Source organism: Ovis canadensis, chromosome 4 (genome assembly GCF_042477335.2).
Source record: "Ovis canadensis isolate MfBH-ARS-UI-01 breed Bighorn chromosome 4, ARS-UI_OviCan_v2, whole genome shotgun sequence".
Taxonomy (NCBI): Eukaryota; Metazoa; Chordata; class Mammalia; order Artiodactyla; family Bovidae; genus Ovis; species Ovis canadensis.
In genome coordinates, this window is record NC_091248.1 from 51,376,965 (window position 1) to 51,397,401 (window position 20,437).

General features: G+C 36.5%; 1 protein-coding gene across 1 annotated transcript in view; it reads left to right on the forward strand.

The window, feature by feature from the left end:
* Positions 1-20,437, forward strand: part of SEMA3A (semaphorin 3A) — a 242,456-nt gene that overhangs the window by 216,735 nt on the left and 5,284 nt on the right. Inside the window, exon 15 of the mRNA XM_069586654.1 lies at positions 1,129-1,196. Coding sequence (XP_069442755.1) covers positions 1,129-1,196 — 68 coding nt within the window. The remainder of the gene's footprint in view (positions 1-1,128; positions 1,197-20,437) is intronic.

Consider the following 20,437-nt stretch of genomic DNA (forward strand, 5'->3'; position numbering starts at 1 on the left):
TACAAATAGAAATTTATAAATACTTGGGACTTCTAAATTTATGAATACAGTAACAAATTCCATGTTTCAGTTCTCAGTGGCGTTTGTGAGAACTTTTTTCAGTGCTGGTAACTAACTTTGCAGCAAGACAATACCCATTAAAACAGATGCAATGTACAGCTGGGCAAGTGTCCCCAGTCTTTTCCCCAGTTACACATAAGCAGTCTCCATTTTTAGCCTTTTACTTGAACTACACACCTTGTTTGCACCATAATGGTTGGAGACAACCTCCTTATTCCCAGTTAACCTTTAGCAAATTGTAGAGAGAAGGTGCCCAGAATGAACTATAACAAACATTATCTGAACAGTAGAATGCAGGAGAATTTAATTTCAGTTTTATAGCAAATTTGCTTTTCTTTTAGAGGTAAGTTCGTCTTCTCTCTCACCTTCCTCTATAAAAGGAGACTTGCTCTTTAATATCTGTTGTTGTTTTGTCCTTTTATTCACTTCAGAAGTAAATTGGTTTGCAGTCATAACTATGTAATCATAAAAGAAATGTTTTATTACAAAAGGTTGATATAGCAACCAAAAAGAAAAATTACAGACTAAATTACAATATAATTCTTTGTCTTAATACTATAGTTTAACAAAAATTAATTTAAGGAATTGTGTATAAATATTAAGACAAAAATTCATATGATTTTTAATTTTCAATCTTACTCCTGCATTAGTAATTAGGGGAAAAAGTGTTTAATTCTATTCATTGAATAAATGGGTTGCTATTCTATATTTTGTATTTTTTCCTCAGAATTAAGGTATTAGGAATTTTGAATTTTTTAGATGTTAGGTTCTTATTGATTGACATTCAGTAGCAAAAGAACCCATGAATTTCTTGTTATCAATACCTTAAAAGACTTTTAATGCATTGTTATTTATTTAGTGCATTTAGATACTATTTTCCGTTTGATCATCTTGGAGACTTCTCTTAGAGGTATAATGAACTGCTTTAAAAACTCTTTTAGTCATATATAGATTCATCTCTTCTAATAAACTCCTGGGATCTTTGATTTTGATTCTTCTTGATTCTTACAACAAATCCCCAAGAAAGAACAGAGATACAGTAATGCCTTTTAAATATAATTGTTTTAGACGCACGAGACGACAAGATATAAGAAATGGAGATCCATTGACCCACTGTTCAGACTTACAACACCATGGTAAGTTACATTTTTAATCTTTCAACCTGCTAGCACTAGGGTAAAACCAAAAGCAGCAATACATGTCCTTACAAGTTATACCCCCCTGCCAGAATACTCAGAGAAGTGCAACTGAAGAGAAAGAACATCTTGTGGAAGAAAATTATAGTGAACACAAAGCACTGAATTATGTTTTATTAATGTAGGTATGATAAGTTCAAGATATTAGACCCTTATGAGACTTCATGCTCAATTTTCAAATGTTAACCAAAAGAAGTCAGGTTTAAGTATATGCTTTAATATATAGTTGCAACCTGAGTAGTAGGCAGCAAATATATTCATTTAAATATATCCAAGGAGAAAGTGTAGTCTTAAACTCAGCCATGCAAATTTTTCATTTATATGCTGGTAGTATAGACCCAGTACATTATTACTGAGTATCCTACTCAAGTAAAAGTTAGTTTGGATGTCTTCACACTGATTTACCAGTAGGATATTCCCCTGAATCGGGGGATTTTAGATCAAGTTCATTTTGTGCTTTCTAAAAGATGTCAAGTTGCTTATTTAATGATGAAATATCAACCAGTCTTTATTTAAAATGAAGTAAAATTGTAGTATATCCCATTCATCCCACTTCAACCCTTTACAGAAAACAAAATTAATTAGGCTATGCTTCCCTCTGCTGGGAAAACTCAGCAATGACATCACTGCTTATGAACAGCTCAATTAAAAATGGCTAAAATATCAACTGTAAACATATTATGTGTAATTTGACATAATTATCCTACTAACAACTAATTATCCTATTAATATCCTATTATCCATAATTATCCTATTGACTTTTTTGGTGCCTTTTACATTAATCTTAAAAGAAGGCTTACTGTTTTTATCAATTACTTGAACTTGATCTGCTAATTCTGTGTAAAGAATATTCATGGGTAATTCAGTTCAGTTCAGTTTAGTCGCTCAGTCATGTCCGACTCATTGTGATCCCATGGACTGCAGCACGCCAGGCCTCCCTGTCCATCACTAACTCCCAGAGTTTACTCAAACTCATGTCCATTGAGTCGATGATGCCATCCAACCATCTCATCCTCTGTCGTTCCATTCTCCTTCCGCCTTCAATCTTTCCCAGCAACAGGGTCTTTTCAAATGAATCAGTTCTTCATATAGAGTGGCAAAAGTATTGGAGTTTCAGCTTCAATATCAGTCCTTCCAATGAATATTCAGGACTGATTTCCTTTAGGATGGACTGGTTGGATCTCCTTTCTTCTCCAGCACCAAGTTCAAAACCATCAGTTCTTCAGCCCTCAGCTTTCTTTATAGCCCAACTCTCACATCAGTATATGACTACTGGAAAAACCATAGCCTTGACTAGACAGACCTAGTTGGCAGAGTTATGCCTCTGCTTTTTAATATGCTGTCTAGGTTAGTCATAACTTTTCTTCCAAGGAGCAAGCGTCTTTTAATTTCATGGCTGCAGTCACCATCTGCAGTGATTTTGGAGCCCGAAAAATCACTGTTTCCACTGATTCCCCCATCTATTTGCCATGAAGTGATGGGACCAGATGCCATAATCTTAGTTTTCTGAATGTTGAGTTTTAAGCCAACTTTTTCACACTCCTCTTTCATTTTGATCAAGAGGTTCTTTGGTTCTTTTTTGCTTTCTGCCGTTAGAGTGGTGTCATCTGCATATCTGAGGTTATTGATATTTTTTCCAGCAATCTTGATTCCAGCTTCTGCTTCAACCAGCTCAGCATTTCTTGTGTACACTGTTACATATACTCTGCATATAAGTTAAATAAGCACGGTGACAATAACCAGCCTTGACATTTTTGGAACCAGTCTATTTTTCCATGTCCTATTCTTACTGTTCCCTCCTGACCTGTATACAGATTTCTCAAGAGGTAGGTCAGGTGGTCTAGTATTCCCATCTCTTTAAGAATTTTCCACAGTTTATTGTGATCCATACAGTCAAAGGCTTTGGCATAGTAAATAAAGCAGAAATAGCTGTTTTTCTGGAACTCCCTCACTTTTTCATTGATCCTGCAGATATTGGTAATTTGATCTCTGGTTCCTCTGCCTTTTCTAAATCCAGCTTGAACATCTGGAATTTCATGGTTCATGTACTTTTGGAGCCTGGCTTGGAGAATTTTGAGCATTGTTTGCTAGCATGTGAGATGAGTACACTCATGTGGTAGTTTGAGCATTTTTTGGTATTGCCTTTCTTTGGGATTGGAATGAAAACTTTCCTTTTCCAGTCCTGTGGCCACTGCTGAGTTTTCTAAATTTGCAGGCATGTTGAGTACAGCACTTTCACAGCATCATCTTTTAGGATTTGAAGTAGTTCAACTGGAATTGCATCACTTCCACTAGTTTCCTAAGTAGTGTTGCTTTCTGAGGCCCACTTGACTTCACATTCCAGGATGTCTGGCTCTAGATGAGTGATCAGACCATCATGATTATCTGGGTTGTGAAGATCTTTTTTGTATAGTCTTCTGTGTATTTATATCACCTCTTCTTAATATCTTCTGCTTCTGTTAGGTCCCTACCAGTTCTGTCCTTTATTGAGCCCATCTTTATTCTTGCCTGGAGAATCCCATGGACGGAGGAGCCTGCTGGGCTACAGTTCACGGGGTCGCAAAGAGTCGGACACGACTGAGCGACTTCACTTCACCTTGCATGAAATGTTCCCTTGCTATCTCTAATTTTCTTGAAGAGATCTCTAGTCTTTTCCATTCTGTTGTTTTCCTCTATTTCTTTGCACTGATCACCGAGGAAGGCTTTTTTATCTTTCCCTGCTATTCTTTGGAACTCAGCATTCAAATGGATATATCTTTCCTTTTCTCCTTTGCTTTTTTGCTACTCTTCTTTTCACAGCTATTTGTAAGACCTCCTCAGACAGCCATTTTGCTTTTTCCATTTCTTTTTCCTGGGAATGGTCTTGATCCCTGTCTCCTGTACAATGTCATGAACTTCCGTCCATAGTTCTTTAGGCACTCTATCAGATCTAATCCTTTGAATCTATTTCGCACTTCCACTGTATAATCATAAGGGATTTGATTTATGTCATACCTGAATGGTCTAGTGGTTGTCCTTACTTTCTTCAATTTAAGTCTGAATTTGGCAATAAGGAGTTAATGATCTGAGCCACAGTCAGCTCCCAGTCTTGTTTTTGCTGAATGTATAGAGCTTCTCCATCTTTGCCTACAGGGAATATAATTAATCTGATTTCGATATTGACCATTTGGTGATGTCCATGTGTAGAGTCTTCTGTTGTGTTGTTGGAAGAGAGTGTTTTCTATGACTCTGTTAGCCTTTCCCCTGCTTCATTCTTTACTCCAAGGCCAAATTTGCCTGTTACTCCAGATGTTTCTTGACTTCCTGCTTTTGCATTCCAGTCCCCTATAATGAAAAGCACATCTTTTTTAGGTGTTAGTTCTAGAAATTCTTGTAGGTCTTCATGAAACCTTTCAACCTCAGCTTCAGTATTACTCGTCAAGGCATAGACTTGGAATGATTGTGATATTGAATGGTTTGCCTTGGAAACAAACAGATATCTTTCTGTTGTTTTTGAGACTGCATCCAAGACTGCATTTTGGACTCTTGTTGACTATGATGGCTACTCCATTTCTTCTTAGGGATTCTTACCCACAGTAGTAGATATAATGGTCATCTCAGTTAAATTCATCCATTCCAGTCCATTTTAGTTCTCTGATTCTTAAAATGTTGCCATTCAATCTTGCCATCTCTTGTTTGACCACTTCCAGTTTGCCTTGATTCATGGACCTAACATTCCAGGTTCCTATGCAATATTGCTCTTTACAGAATCGGACTTTGCTTCTATCACCAGTCACATCCACAAGTGGGTGTTGTTTTTGATATGACTCCATCTCTTCATTCTTTCTGGAGTTATTTCTTCAAGGATCTCCAGTAGCATATTGGGCACCTACCAACCTGGGGAGTTCATCTTTCGGTGTCCTCTATCTTTTTGCCTTTTCATGGGGTTCTCAAGGCAAGAATACTGAAGTGGTTTGCATCCCCTTCTCCAGGGGACCTGTTTTGTCAGAACTCTCCACCACGACCCGTCTGTCTTGGGTGGCCCTACATGGCATGGCTCTTAGTTTCATTGAATTAGACAAGGCTGTGGTCCATGTGATCAGATTGGTTAGTTTTCTGTGATTGTGGTTTTCAGTCTGTCTGCCCTCTGATGGAAAAGGATAAGAGGCTTACAGTAAATCTTTAATCCAATTTTCCGTTGATGGGTGGAGCTGTGTTCCCTCCCTGTTATTTACCTGGGGCCAAACTACTACTGTGGAGGTAATGAAGATAATGGCAACCTCCTTCAAAAGGTCCCATGCATGCAGTGCCACACTCAGTGCCCCCAGCCCTGCAGCAGGCCACCGCCAACCCATGCTTCCACTGGAGACTTCTGGACACTCCTGGGCAAGTCTGGGTCAGTCTCTTGTGGGGTCGCTGCTCCTTTTTCCTGGGTCCTGGTGCACACAGGGTTCTGTTGTGCCCTCTAAGAGTCTAATTCGCAGTCTTGTGTAAGTTCTGGCAGCTCTATGGTGGGGTTAGCGGCGACCTCCTCCAGAAGGGCTTATGCCGTACCCAGGTCTGCTGCACCCAGAGGCCCTGCCCCTGCAGCAGGCCACTGCTGACCCTTCCTCCACAGGAGACGCTCAGACACAGTTCTGTCACAGTCTCTGTGGGGTCTCTGGGTCCTTTCATGGGTCATAATTGTTAAGAAAGAAAACATGTACAACATTCAAAAACCTGGTTGCCTTTCTGAAGGTCCTTGTTGTGTATCCTACATACGTTGCTGTGTGGTTTGTGAATGCCTACAAGGTCGTTTGGAGATGCCAATACTAGGAGATAGGTTGACTCGTATTGAACCTATATTTTGAATCCATTTTGCTTATAAAATTTTCTTCTCTGTTTATTTGCTTTCCTATCTGTTACTGTTCTCATTATGAAGAAAAAAATGCCACTAGATAAGAGGAAGAATTTTTGTGTTTATACAGATTTAGTACATTGTTGATGCACACTCTCACTAAATTTTTCAGAATGTCAGGTTGGTTTATTTCTCTTCCTCAGTTCATCTCTTCTCAGTTCTTTGTTGTGTTTCATCACAACAAAAATTTTGAGCATTGGACTAAAGGGTTAAAAACAACTGACAAGTTAGAGCTCAGTCAGTTCAAGCAGACAGATATTTGATTAGACAGACACTCCTAAGACGTGTGAGCAGGCTTACCCCAAAAGGAGCTCTCTTCCTCCTTCCTTTCCATTCCTCTTGGCTTCCTCCTTTTGTACTCCCAGTCTGCTCCTTTTGGCTATGCCCAGTGCAAAGTAGGGCTTATACTCACCACCAGTCAATGAAAGGGAATGCAGAGGGCATATGCTCAAGGCCAATTGACAATTCCAAGTTACAACACAGCAGGCTGTGTTGTTTATGACTTCCCATATGTCTTCACATAATTCAGTCTGTTATAATTAGATGTAAAATATTCATAAGCCCATTATGGGCTCCAAACTGCCTTCTCTAAGGTTACTTAAGCTCCTTTGATTATTTTGTATCCACTGTGTGCCTAAGGCACCTGTGCAGGAGCTGAAAAGTCTGTAATTATCTTGTAGGCTGTGAGCTCTCCTGGGTGTGTCTGGGATGGAGTTTAGAGGTCAGTTTTCAGCCAGGCCTCCCCTTGTTGCTCATCCTACCTAACAAGTTTTTGCCTTTATATGGGTTTAGCACATTGTTGGCACACCCTCATTAAATTTTTCAGATGGCATATTTCAGTTGGACAACGAAATATTCCCTCATCTTCCATTTATCTATTTCACATAGAAATATTGAATCATGATAATCAGCTTTTCTGCAATTCAGTATTATGAAATATTAATTCCTTATATTAAAGAGTTTATTTGCTTAGATATGGGCTTCTCTCGTTATTCACACAGTAAAGAACCTACCAGCAATGTAGGAGACCCAGGTTCGATCCCTGGGTTGGGAAGATCCCCTGGAGAATGGGAATGGCAACCCACTCCAGTATTCTTGCCTGAAGAATTCAATGGACAAAGGAGCCTTGTGTTTCACAGTCCCAGGGGGTTGCAAAGAGTTGGACACTACTGAATGACTAAGGGACTAACGCTTTCACTTTTTCACTTTTCTTAAATATGGAAAGACTAATGATACTAACTAGAAGTAAATGAAACAAGGTGATATAACTAGAGCTCATTTCCTATGAAATTTAGTCTCCATGACAATGTAAACTTGCTATTTTGCTCAGTTTTTTATCTCTAGTTATAACAGATGCAATATTGTGACTGTTGTAGATATTCATTGAACAAATATTTGTTGAACGAATGATCTAAACATTTCAAGCTATAGAATAGTATTATTTTTGTTAATCAGTAGAGATTTGATCTAAACAGCATTTGTTATTTATTGTGAAAATGATTTGTAATACATTGTTAGTAACAGCATTGTATTCAGAAGTAGAATCTTTCTTAAGAAATATTGTAAACCAAATAATTAACTAATAAATTATAATTACAAACCACTTTACATAGGATACTATGCTATGTTTGAAGATTGTTAAAGAATTATATATATATACACACACACACATATATCTTACCAATATATTCATTTGTTTAGCAATTCAGTCCCTTCATAAACTCAGTTAACTGTTTTTTCAAAATGATATGTATTCTGGAATTATGAATGTACATATATACAAGGAAAAGCTGACCAAAGTCATATTTATTTAAGTGAGGCAATGGATAAATAAATATTGTTGACTGTTGAGTGTATGGACTTTGGAAAGTGCTTCAGATTTTAAGGTTATGTTTTCATGAAATTAGAGTGGCAGCCTATAAACTTTGGGAATATGAAATTGCTTAGTTATAGAAAGTTAGAATGAATGTGAATAATTTTTTCTCCTGATTCTTCAGTATGAATGCATACTATAGGGAGAGAAAAATAATTGCTGAGTTTCAGTGTTACCTGGGGTGTGTGTGTGTGTGTTTGTATAAAAACAACCCCAAGTAGATGCTTGTGATATATGGGAGGAAATGGCAAAATAGTTTAAGCTCTACAGCAGTAAAAACATTCCTTTTTTGAAGGCCTCTTTATTCCTTGTCTGCTTGTCTTACTAACTGACCAAACATAAAAAATATACACCATAGATTACAGTGAATTTCAAATGTTTGGAAACTTAAGTCAGACATTCCCATATGGTCAGATTGGGTCTTACCATTAGGAATCAGTGAGTTATCTTAGAATAGGTGATGTCAGTCTTTGAAAGTAAAATGGGCAGAAATCCAGAGCTCAGCCCTGTTAAATCATGTATGTTGTCTTGCTAATGTCACATCTCACATTGAGTAAAATATATGTAGTCATGTGGAAACATATAAAGATATGATATATCTTTTCAAGAAAACTGCTAAATGACCTGAACCAAATTATTCACTTCAGGACGATTAGTTCCAGCTGTAATGGTAAACATATTCTGTAACACTCTATATTTTACATATCCTGGAGCTTTTCATAGAGAGACTATATAAAACAGCTCAGAATTAAGGTGGAGGAAATTTCACTCTTGATGAAACCTTTCGCACTCACTCAGTGCTCTGTTCCCTCTCTTGTAAAGAAGTACTAATGATGAGCTGGTCTGGATGACAGAATAATCCAGCTCCACTTCCCTTTGGTCCAGCACACTCTCCCCCATCAGCGGTGGCCTTTCGCCTAGGGAAATTTCAGTACAAAACCCTAAATATAGCTGTGCTGGCAGATCTTCTTGTCTTCCCACTCACACCTCATACACAATGCTAACGAGAAACCTCCAATGTGTTCCCTTCCCTAAAATAACTATTGTGCACAAAATTGGAGTTTGATTTTGCATTCAAGAACATGAGTGGTTGAGTCAATTTACTTTTAAGGTACCTCTCATTCTTCCTTCTTTGTTAAACAAGCTGATCTACATGTCCAGAAAGTAAAAAGTTATACCAGCAGTAACAATTTTAAAAATTAACATCATCTTAAATTTTTGAATCTTCAAAATAGTTTATGTTCTAACTTCTATGTAATGCCATCATTGAATTAGTTCTCTTGACTGTTCTACATACATGCATTTCCATTCCAATAACCCACAGTAGAATGTTCTTTGAGTCCAATCTTCTTCATTATTTCTACAGCTACTTCATATCAATTTACGTCTTGGTTGGATTCAAAATGGTTCTAAAATTTCGTAAAATATCTTTGGCAGTGTCATCTTTATGGTCTTTAAAGCTGTAAATTTAGTATTTTGTAGCACTGCTAATCTGGTCTATGCTTTAGCTTCTTTTAAACATATAGAAAATCCAGCTATGAATCTGAACATTTGGCCCCAAAAGAAGCCTTAAGATTTGATAAATGAGCTGATATCAGTCCTTAAAAAAAAAAATCCCTAACTTTGATAAATTATTAAATTGTATCAAGTCTAAGATGTCACAGAATATAGAAGGCACCATTTTGTTATGTATTGCTTAGAAAAATTGCCCAAAATGAACAATAATATAGGGTCCCAGCATCAAACCAGAACTTTTCAGTGTGGGCACAAAGGATAAATTAATTCCATAGCAATGAAACTTCCCTGTTTTACTCCTTGAACCACAAAGTTGATCCTCCTGAAGGTTTACTTTCTGAATTCACAGCAACAAGGTGGACTAAAACTTCAGACAAAACTTCAGGGAGGTATCAGCTTAGTAGGGACTCATGTGTCTGGCAGAAGTTAAGAACAAATTCTTTCCAAAAGAAAGCAACTTCAACTCAGAGAGCAATCGTAAAACATTCTGATGTCATACACATTGAAATATAAAGAAGTATGCATCCTAGAATCAAATTATTATAGTGTCACCTTCTATAATTTTGTAAACCCTTTTTGAAACTTTTCACTGGAAAAAAACATCAACACAGCTGTCTTCTGATATTACATTAGGCAAATAATCCAACTATTCATAGTGTATGTATGCAAGGCCTGCATACACAACCTGAATAAGAAGAGGTTTGAAATATTTTGTGCTATCAATATTCCTTATTAAAGTCTTTAAATATGTCATCAGATCACCCAATTGTTTCAGTTCAGTTAAGTCACGTCCAACTCTTTGTGACCCCATGAACCGCAGCATGCCAGGCCTCCCTGTCCTTCACCAACTCCTGGAGTTTACTCAAACTCATGTTCATTGAGTCGGTGAGGCCATCCAACCATCTCATCCTCTCTTGTCCTCTTCTCCTTCCACCTTCAGTCTTTCCCAGCATCAGGGTCTTTTCAAATGAGTCAGCTTTTCTCATCAGGTGGCAAAAGTATTGGAGTTTCAGCTTCAACATCAGTCCTTCCAATGAACACTCAAGACTGATCTCCTTTAGGATGGACTGGTTGGATCTCTTTGCAGTCCAAGGAACTCTCAAGAGTCTTCTCCAACACCACAGTTCAAAAGCATCAAGTCTTTGGTGCTCGGCTTTATGGTCCAGCTCTCACATCCATACATGAATGCTAGAAAAACCATAGCTTTGACTAGATGGACCTTTGTTGGCAAAGTAATGTCTCTGCTTTTTAATATGCTGTCTAGATTGGTCATAACTTTCCTTCCAAGGAGTAAGTGTCTTTTAATTTCATGGCTGCAGTCACCATCTGCAGTGATTTTGGAGCCCCCCAAAATAAAGCCTGACACTGTTTCCACTGTTTCCCCATCTATTTCCATGAAGTGATGGGACCAGATGCCATGATCTTCATTTTCTGAATGTTGAGCTTTAAACCAACTTTTTCACTCTCCTCTTTGACTTTCATCAAGAGGTTCTTCGGTTCTTCTTCACTTTCTGCCATAAGGGTGGTGTCATCTGCATATCTGAGGTTATTGATATTTCTCCCAGCAATCTTGATTCCAGCTTGTGCTTCATCAAGCCCAGTGTTTCTCGTGATGTCCTCTGCATATAAGTTAAATAAGCAGGGTGACAATATACAGCCTTGACGTACTCCTTTTCCTATTTGGAGCCAGTCTGTTGTTCCATGTCCAGTTCTAACTGTTGCTTCCTGACCTGCATACAGATTTCTCAAGAGGCAGGTCAGGTAGTCTGGTATTCCCATCTCTTGAAGTATTTTCCACAGTTTATTGTGATCCACACAGTCAAATGCTTTGGCATTGTCAATAAAGCAGAAATAGATGTGTTTCTGGAACTTTCTCAGTTTTTCAATGATCCAGTGGGTATTGGCAATTTGATCTCTGGTTCTTCTTCCCTTTCTAAATCCAGCCTGAGCATCTGGAAGTTCACGGTTCACATATTATTGAAGCCTCCAAGTTGAGTATTATTTTACTAGTGACTGTTTACACCTATAATTTAAATTTGTTGTTGTTGTTCAGTCGCTCAGTCATGACCGAATGAACTGTGGCAAGCCAGGCTTCCCTCTCCTTCACCATCTCCTGGAGTTTGCTCAGACTCAAGTCCATTGAGTTAATGATGCTACCCAACCATCTCATCCTTGTCCTCCTGTGCTCAATCTTTCCCAGCATCAGGGTCTTTTCCAATGAGTTGGCATTTCACATCGGGTGGCCAAAGTTTTGAAGCTTCAGCATCAGTCCTTTCAATGAATATTCAGGGTTGATTTCCCATAGGATTGACTGGTTTGATCTCTTTGCTGTCCAAGGAACTCTCAAGGGCTTCTCCAGCACCACAGTTCAAAAGCATCAATTCCTTGGCCTTCTTTATGGTCCAACTCACACCCATACATGGCTACTGGAAAAACTATAACTTTGACTAGACAGACCTTTTCTGGCAATGTGACATCTCTGCTTTTTAATACACTGTCTAGGTTTGTCATAGCTTTTCTTCCAAGGAGCAAGCATCTTTTAATGCATGGCTGCAGTCACTGCCAGTGATTCTGGTGCCCAAGAAATAGTCTGTCAGTCACTTTACGTTGTTTCCCCATCTATTTGCCATGAGCTGATGGACTTGTATGCCGTGATCTTAGTTTTTTGAATCTTGAATTTTAAGCCAGCTTTCTCAGTCTCCTCTTTCACCCTCATCAAGAGGCTCTGTAGTTCCTCTTCACTTTCTCCCATTAGGGTTGTATCATCTGCATATCTGAGGTTACTGATATTTCTACCAGCAAAATTGAATTCAGCTTGTGCTTCATCCAGCCTGGCATTTTGCATGATGCATTCTGCATATTAGTTAGTTAATTAGGGTGACAGTATATATAGCCTTGTCATACTCCTTTCCAAATTTTGAGCCAGTCTGTTGTTCCATGTCTGGTTCTAACTGTTGCTTCTCGAACTGAAAACATGTTTCTCAGGAGGCAGGTATGGTGGCCTGGTATTCCCATCTCCTGAAGAATTTTCCAGTTTGCTGTGATCCACAGTCCAAGGCTCTAGCACAGTAAATGAGGTAGAAGCAGATGTTGTGCTGTGATTCCCTTGCTTTATCTCTGATCCAGCAGATGTCAGCAGTTTGATTTCTGGTTCTTCTGCAAATCCAGCTGTACATTTGGAAATTCTTGGTTCACGAACTGTTCAAGTCTCACCTTAAGGATTTTTAGCATTACCTTGCTAGCATGTGAACTGAGAGCAATTGTGCTGCAGTTTGGACATTCTTTGCCATTGCCCTTCTTTGGCACTGGAATGAAAAAGGATATTTTCCAGTCCCGTGGCCACTGCTGAATTTTCCATATTTGCTGGCCTATTAAGTGCAGCACTTTAACAGTATTGTCCTTTAAGATTTGAAATAGCTCAGCTGGAATTCCATCACCTCCACTAGCTTTTTTCATAGCAATGCTTCCTAAGGCCCACTTGACTTCACCTTCCAGGATGTCTAGCTCTAGGTGAGTGATCACATCATTGTGGTTATCCAGATCATTAAGACATTTTTTGTACAGCTCTCTGTGTTCTTGCCACCTCTTCTTAATGTCTTCTGCTTCTGTTAGGTCCATACTGCTTCTGTCCTTTACCATGCCCATCCTTGCATGAAATGTTCCCTTGTTGTCTCTGATTTTCTAGAGGAGAGCTCTAGTCTTTCCATTCTATGGTTTTCCTCTATTTCTTTGCATTGTTCACTTAAAAAGGCTTTCTTATCTCTCCTTGCTATTCTTTGGAACTCTGCATTTAGATTGTAACCAAAAAGTTGTTAAACATGCAGTATTTTTTAAATTCCAAAAGTTATAAGCAAAAAATATTAAATAAAATACAAAGTAGTATTCTCATTATTATTTGTGGAAGGTTTCTGCTTCAGTAGATGGATTTTTCATCATCTTCTATTATATCTCTTTGAAAACTGTAAATTAAACATTTAAAATTCAGGTCTCTGGATTTCTAAATATATAAATTCCTATCATAATTTTATGGCATATAAATTACATGTGCTTTCTTGGTAAAGAATTTGCTATATAATCATGAAAAATAAAACATACCAGAAATTCAATATAGACTAAATATTCCAGTAGATAGCTTCATATTGGTGATGCTTTATAAATAATTGAGTTTCAAAAATAAAAAAAAAATAATTGAGTTTCAGCCCTCCTTATACTAAGAAGCATTGAATCCTCTGATGTCACAAGATTATTAAGCACATTATTAAAATGGTTTCATAGGTAACTTCAGAGCATTTCAATTTCACTTTTATATTTTAAAGTAATAAATATCTTAAAAATGAGACACTGGCAACTCTTTTAATACAATAATTTTCTATGAATCATAAAACTAAAATACCCTAGTCATGTCTCTGTTTATCTATCTACCTATCTATACACTCACACGAGCATTCAAACACAAATCCACAGGTATCTGTGAATTCAAAGACAACTGTAGAACTCCTTGAACTGTGTAGTTTTAAGTGTTGTATTCTGGTAGATAATTATTTTCCAACATCAGGGACAGATAGTAATTAGGGCATAAACAATTTATCATTTAAATTTATTTTAGCAATTTGATAAATTATAAGTTTAAATTTTCTCTAGGGTTCCATTAATTGAATCTTTTTTGTACATAAGAAATACATATATTAAGCGCATGAAATTTAATACATATGCACACACTTCTAGGTGCATGTTTGCATGCTACTAACATGCAAGACACATTTACTAAGAAACTAGTTTCTCATCATACAAATGAGTGGAGAAACATTATACTAAGCATTATCTTTATAAACAAATGAATAGTACCCTTGTTACATAGCTTATATATACTATAAATTTATGTTAAGAGCACTGCAGTATATGAGATTATTGAATCAGCTGTTAGCCATCTTAGTATCGTCAGGTCCAAAATATACATAAATGTTAAGGATGAATACATTTTTGTCTTTTATTTTTAAATATTTAATGGCTTTCTAAGAGTTACTGATTCATCCATGAAATGCCTTTTCTGCTCCTGCTATTTTAGAGAATATTATCCACTTGGAGTCAAATTAATAGTGTTTTCTGTTGATAAAGTACTGGTTGTATTTTCTGGAGAAAATAATCTAGAATCTAGTAAGAAAAATCTAAGTAATGTTTTTACATAAGAAGTGCATATCTGTGTCACCAGGAATTGGTGGACAACATTTCCTTTTCTGCTTTGCTTGACCTTTACATTGAATATGTTTAGTTGCTCACTTGCGCCTGACTCTTTGCAACCCCACGGACTGCAGGCCATCAGGCTCCTCTGTCAGTGGGTTTTCTCCAGGCAAGAATACTAAAGTGTGTTGCCATGCCCTCCTCTAGGGGATCTTCCCAACCCAGGGATCGAACCCAGGTCTTCTGCATTTCAGGTGAATTCTTTACCATCTGAACTACCAGGAAAGCCCTTACATTGAAGAATATTGTGGAAAAAATGACAGTGTAAAATACTAAAATTATAATGTGATAAATACAAGTAGAATTATATTTCTCTTTGCATAGTTTGGCAACTAACTGAATTTGCTAAATATTTAAAATAGCTTGCAACCAATTTCCCTCTGACAAATTATTTTATTTTTATACTCCTTATTTATGAAATTCAACTTTTTAATAACTTAAAAGGGAGAACCTAAAAATATGACAGCAGAGAGCAAATTGTTGAATACATATATAGTTCACTACCTAACCTATATCTGTCTTTTCTACATGAAATCAAATTTCCTAAGATTCTTATATTATTAACATTTCAATCATGGGAGACACTTATGGGGTTAAAATGGAAAGTGAAATAAATGGAAAGCTGAAATGTGATGCCTTCTGTTTCTGCAAGATTGGAACAGAATCAAATACTAAATAAGGCCTTTAGCAACATCATGTTTCTGGACAAATGATGGATATCATGACTTTTTGTTGTTACAAAAGGAAGCAATTTATTTAACTTCTTTCTTTCCTCCCATTCTTTCTGGTTTATTAGCCTCATTTCATTTCCATAAATTATCCAACTAAAAGAGGAAATGATTAATTGAAGATTGCTTCCTTAAAAACATTATTTCTTGTCATTAACAGCTGCAGCATATTGTAATATGTGCTATTCAAACACACTGATGCATTTAAAATAAATTTAATGTTTGTTGCTCTCAATATTTTGCTCTATTAAGTTCAACCCACAAGAATTTCTGTGCCAATTTAACAACTACACCCTTCTTATCTACTGCTAATATTCATGACAAAAGTTTGTATTCAAAACAGTTGCTCAGTGTGAAAAGTTTTTTTTAATGGATTAAAATGAGATTGCTTTCTTTCTGAAAAGATTACTCATTGGCATGGACATCCTTTAGAGATAGAGGTGACTCTGGAGATGTGAGGATTTATGCCTGTAATTTGTGAAATCTCTGCTATTATCCCATATTTGGATTTTTTATTTTTGAATACACTTGACTAATCATCATCTTCTCCTACCACATCTCAAACCAACTCATGTGACATTATAAAACTTAACAAATCTAGAAGAGTTGAAATGTTTACAGTTCAATCATTTATTCTGTCATATTGAGGGTATACACCCTATGCCATTTTAATTGATTGAACTCTTAATGATTTATGTAATTATGATAACTCTGTGTCTTGAGGATGTCAAAGTTACATGAGATTTCAGCTTTTAAATGCAGAGTAAGTCATTACCTTGTTTTGCCTTTTAGCAAACATCATTTAAGGGTTTATGACACCCTTGTGCCAGAATTGTGGAAAACAAAAAAAATGGAAGGAGATAACTAGACTGATAAATAATTGTAGCAATTAAGACTACATATGTTCTAAAAGTAAATGTAAAAAGAGGATTTTTGAAAGCATAAAAGAGGAAATACCTTCTTTGATGGGGATGAGAGAGCAGGATTGATGTTGGGAAGGAGTTCTTAATTTGTCTTATTATAGATTCTCAATAAAGTATTTTGAGTTCTGGCATCTAAAATATTGAACACTTAGTAAGTTTAGAAGTCAAGTATCAAAATGCTGTCCCTGTTTGTAATTACTCTTGAAGAGAAGGAGAGGGAAAGAGAGACAGCAATAAGGGTAAAGGGGCATAGGGAAGAAAGGAAGAGAAAATGAGAGGGACAAAAATCGTATAGTTATTAGACCCATGATGTTTCCTGTGTTGTACAAAATTTACTCAAGTAGTTGGGGTAGAAGGGTCAGAAAAGGGAGTGGGTATTTACTGAGTGCCTTCCAGTAGTCTATTTGGGAAAAGTTTGGCTACAAGGATACATTGAACAACACGGGGAATATAGCCAATGTTTGGTAATAATTGTTAATGGAGTGTAACTTGTAAAATTATATAAAAAATAAATTAAAACAAAAAAAAAACAGATTTATTGAGTATCTATTTGTAAGGTGTCAGGTGTGGTGAGATTAACAGAAAAAAATGTTTATGGGTCGTGACATGTAAGTACCCAAATATAGGAATACTTATCTGAGGCCACTTTAAATGAAAGTTGTGATCCACAATTAAAAGTTGCTGGTGATAGAAACATTCTACTGCAGAGGAATTAACAGAAACAAATGTATCCAGTGGAAATTTTGTCTGTTTAGTGTTTGGCGATTGGGAACAGAACTTTAGAAACATGGAATAGGAGACTACTGTCATCTGCATCCTCAGTAGTACCTTTGAATATGGCTGTGACTGATAGTTAATATGACAGGACTTTCAGCTTTACTGCTTACTCACTGGATTTTCTTTTGCTTTTAATTTTGACAGAGGAGAGAAAGAAAGAGCCAACTTAGTGGGAAATGAAACCTTAAGGTATTGGCAAGAGTAGTTATTAAAGGCCTCAAGCCAATGAACCAGTTTCACCAGTTGTGGTTCTTAGCTTATTCAGGTGGGAAAGTGCCTGAAGGTCATTACATTTTTTGAAGAAATCCATGGTCTATTCCTATATTAAACCATAAATCACTTTGTATAAACCCTTGGCTAAATCAAATAACACATTAGATTCTACTATTGACAAATAACAGACTTCCCTTGTGGCTCAGATGGTAAAGAATCTGCCTACCATGAGGGAGACCCAGGTTTGATCCCTGAGTCAGAAAGATCCCCTGGAGAACAGATTGTCAATCTACTCCAGTACTCTTGCCTAGAGAATTCCACCGACAAAGGAGCCTGGAGGGCTACAGTTCATGGGGTTGCAGAGTCGGACAGGACTGAGTGATACTTTCACTTTCTTTTCATAGACAAGTAACAGGTGAATTTTTAAAAAAAATCAGGAAACTTTTAAGAGAATTCTTTTCTTTACTGTACATTGGGGAATATTTGCTGTCACTAGAAGAGATTTTGGAGAGAACATAAAGACTACGTAGGTTTGCTAGGACTAAGTGAAGTTAACAGAACATGGGATTCCCTGGTGGCTCAGTGGGTAAAGCATCTGCCTCCAATGCGGGAGACCTGGGTTCGATCCTTGGGTTGGGAAGATCCCCTGGAGAAAGAAATGGCAACCCACTCAAGTACTCTTGCCTGGAAAATCCCATGGACTGAGAAGCCTGGTAGGCTACAGTCTGTGGGGTCTCAAAGAGTCAGACACGGCTGAGCGACTTCACTTCATTTCGCTTTATGGATCGGAAAGAATGATTAAATTAATTCAGAAGACAAACTGACTTTTTGAAAATATGCCTAATAGATGTTTCATTTATATTAAGCTCTATTATTTCTTATCGTACAAGTTACATTGATTTTCTTAGCTGAATGCCCACAAATGTACTGAAGGATTTAAACAGATTTCTATGTTTGAGAGTAATAATTTATTTATACCTTAGATTTCTATAGTTATCTATATTAATTTAGACAGATTAGATGAGAGACAAGTCAAGCATTATAAATTTCTTCAAGAAAAAGACCTGGTAAGCATGGCTGGTAAGAGAGAAGATACTGGTGGATCACCATGTTGTTTGTTTTTAAATCCAGCTGATTTTTTTTTTCTGTTTTATCATGCTGTTGTATATTTTATGATTCATTAATGTTTAGAGATTGAATGAAAAATGTCTTCCTAAAAGGATTTCTTTTTCTAATTAAAAAAATTCTTTTTGATTTTTTTTTTTTTTAGTTTGACTGGAGTAAGAACACTAACATGAGATCCACTGTCTTAACAAATTTAAAGTGTACAATACAGTATTGTTCAGTATAGGCATACTGTTATGTAGCAGATCTCATTTATTTGGCATAACTAACATTTTATACCCGTTGTCTAGCAATTCCTCATTTCCCTCCCCGCAACCCCTGGCAACCATCATTCTTCTATCTGCTTCTAGGATTTTTTACTACTTTAGACACCTCATCTAAGTGAGATCTTGCAGTTTGTGTTTTTCTGTGACTGACTTATTTCCTTTAGCATGTTCTCATGTTTCATCCATGTTGTTGTATGTTGCAGATATCTACCTTTCCTATAATAAGTAATTTATAAATAAGCATAATATAAGGAAAATAATTTAAATATCAAACAAGTTTAAACTGTACAACAGTTAGCAGGAAAAATGCATTCTGTGTAAACTCTCATGACCTCTGTGACAAGGCATTCTAATTATTCATGGTAGCTCCTGAATCACAGATCATCCAGCTCATGTTGGACAATAGATTCAGTTTATCTCTATCCAAAGAAGTAGGTGTCTTGCAAACTAGCACAGCAACACGTATCATATTTTTTCAATAAAAATATGCTAATAATTTCAGGGGGCAAAGAACAACACTGCCATAGTCGAAGTATACACTGATAGATACACATATCTCCAACATGAAATAAATGTGACTTGAAATCAGTTAGATGTTATTTCATTACATTTCAGTCATTTCATTTTTTTTAATTATTATTTCCAGGGACTTGATCTTTTAAATAAGAAGGGACAGATACTTCCCAATATTAGAAGCGTTTTGTTTCATACCTAAAACAATAAAGGGAAGGACACTGGGGTGGACATCCCTGGAGACAGCAAATGCAGGCAGAAGGTCAGCCATAGGCAGGGTGAGAACAGGAGATGATGGCCATAGGCTGTGTTCAGGGATTGGGCAGAAGCAGGATTTTGGAAAGCTTTAAACTTAGAGCAGATCATACTGTCTCTGACAGACAAAAGTATTCAGATAGTTATAATGAGAGTAAAACTGTCAAAGTAATGCAAAAAAGGGGCAAACATTTTTTTAATTAAAAATCTAGCTGAGTTTGAAAGAGTAAGCAAAAATTTTTCATGTCTACACTGTCTGTGTATGTGAAAATATATTTATTATTTTATAAATGAATTTAATAAGTTCCAGATTGTACAGGATGTCATAATGGAAACAGGATTATACAAGATAATAAGGAGTTTTTTTTCTCTAAATGAGTTTTACCTAGACTCCCTGTGTCGTAGTTTTGATCTTAACTGTGTTTCATTTACCACATTGAAGGAGGTTACATAAAGGGTAAAATAATAGAAACTTAATCAGGAAACAGGCTTTCTTATTGCTGTATTTTATTATATACTCTTGCCATATTCTTTAGCCTAATTCTTGAAAATAATAAAAGATGTGTCATTTTAAAATAAAGACAATTGAAACCACATTGCATTATAATTGTGCACCTTTCTTCTGAGCCATCCCAAACATTTCACATCAATTGATCTTCAGAACAAACTTGTGGATTATTTAAGGGTTATTGGTAGGGAATATAAACTTCCTGAACTCGTAACTTCTGTAAAATACTAGATAAATATTATTGGTTGGCGAATTTAATTTTAAAGATGAAAAAGAAAGAGGCAAAATTAAGTTCTCAAAGAAAAACTTGTGTTTTCAAAAACGCAATCAGATTACTTTTTCTGCTGGAAAATAGTGCAATATAAACTGGC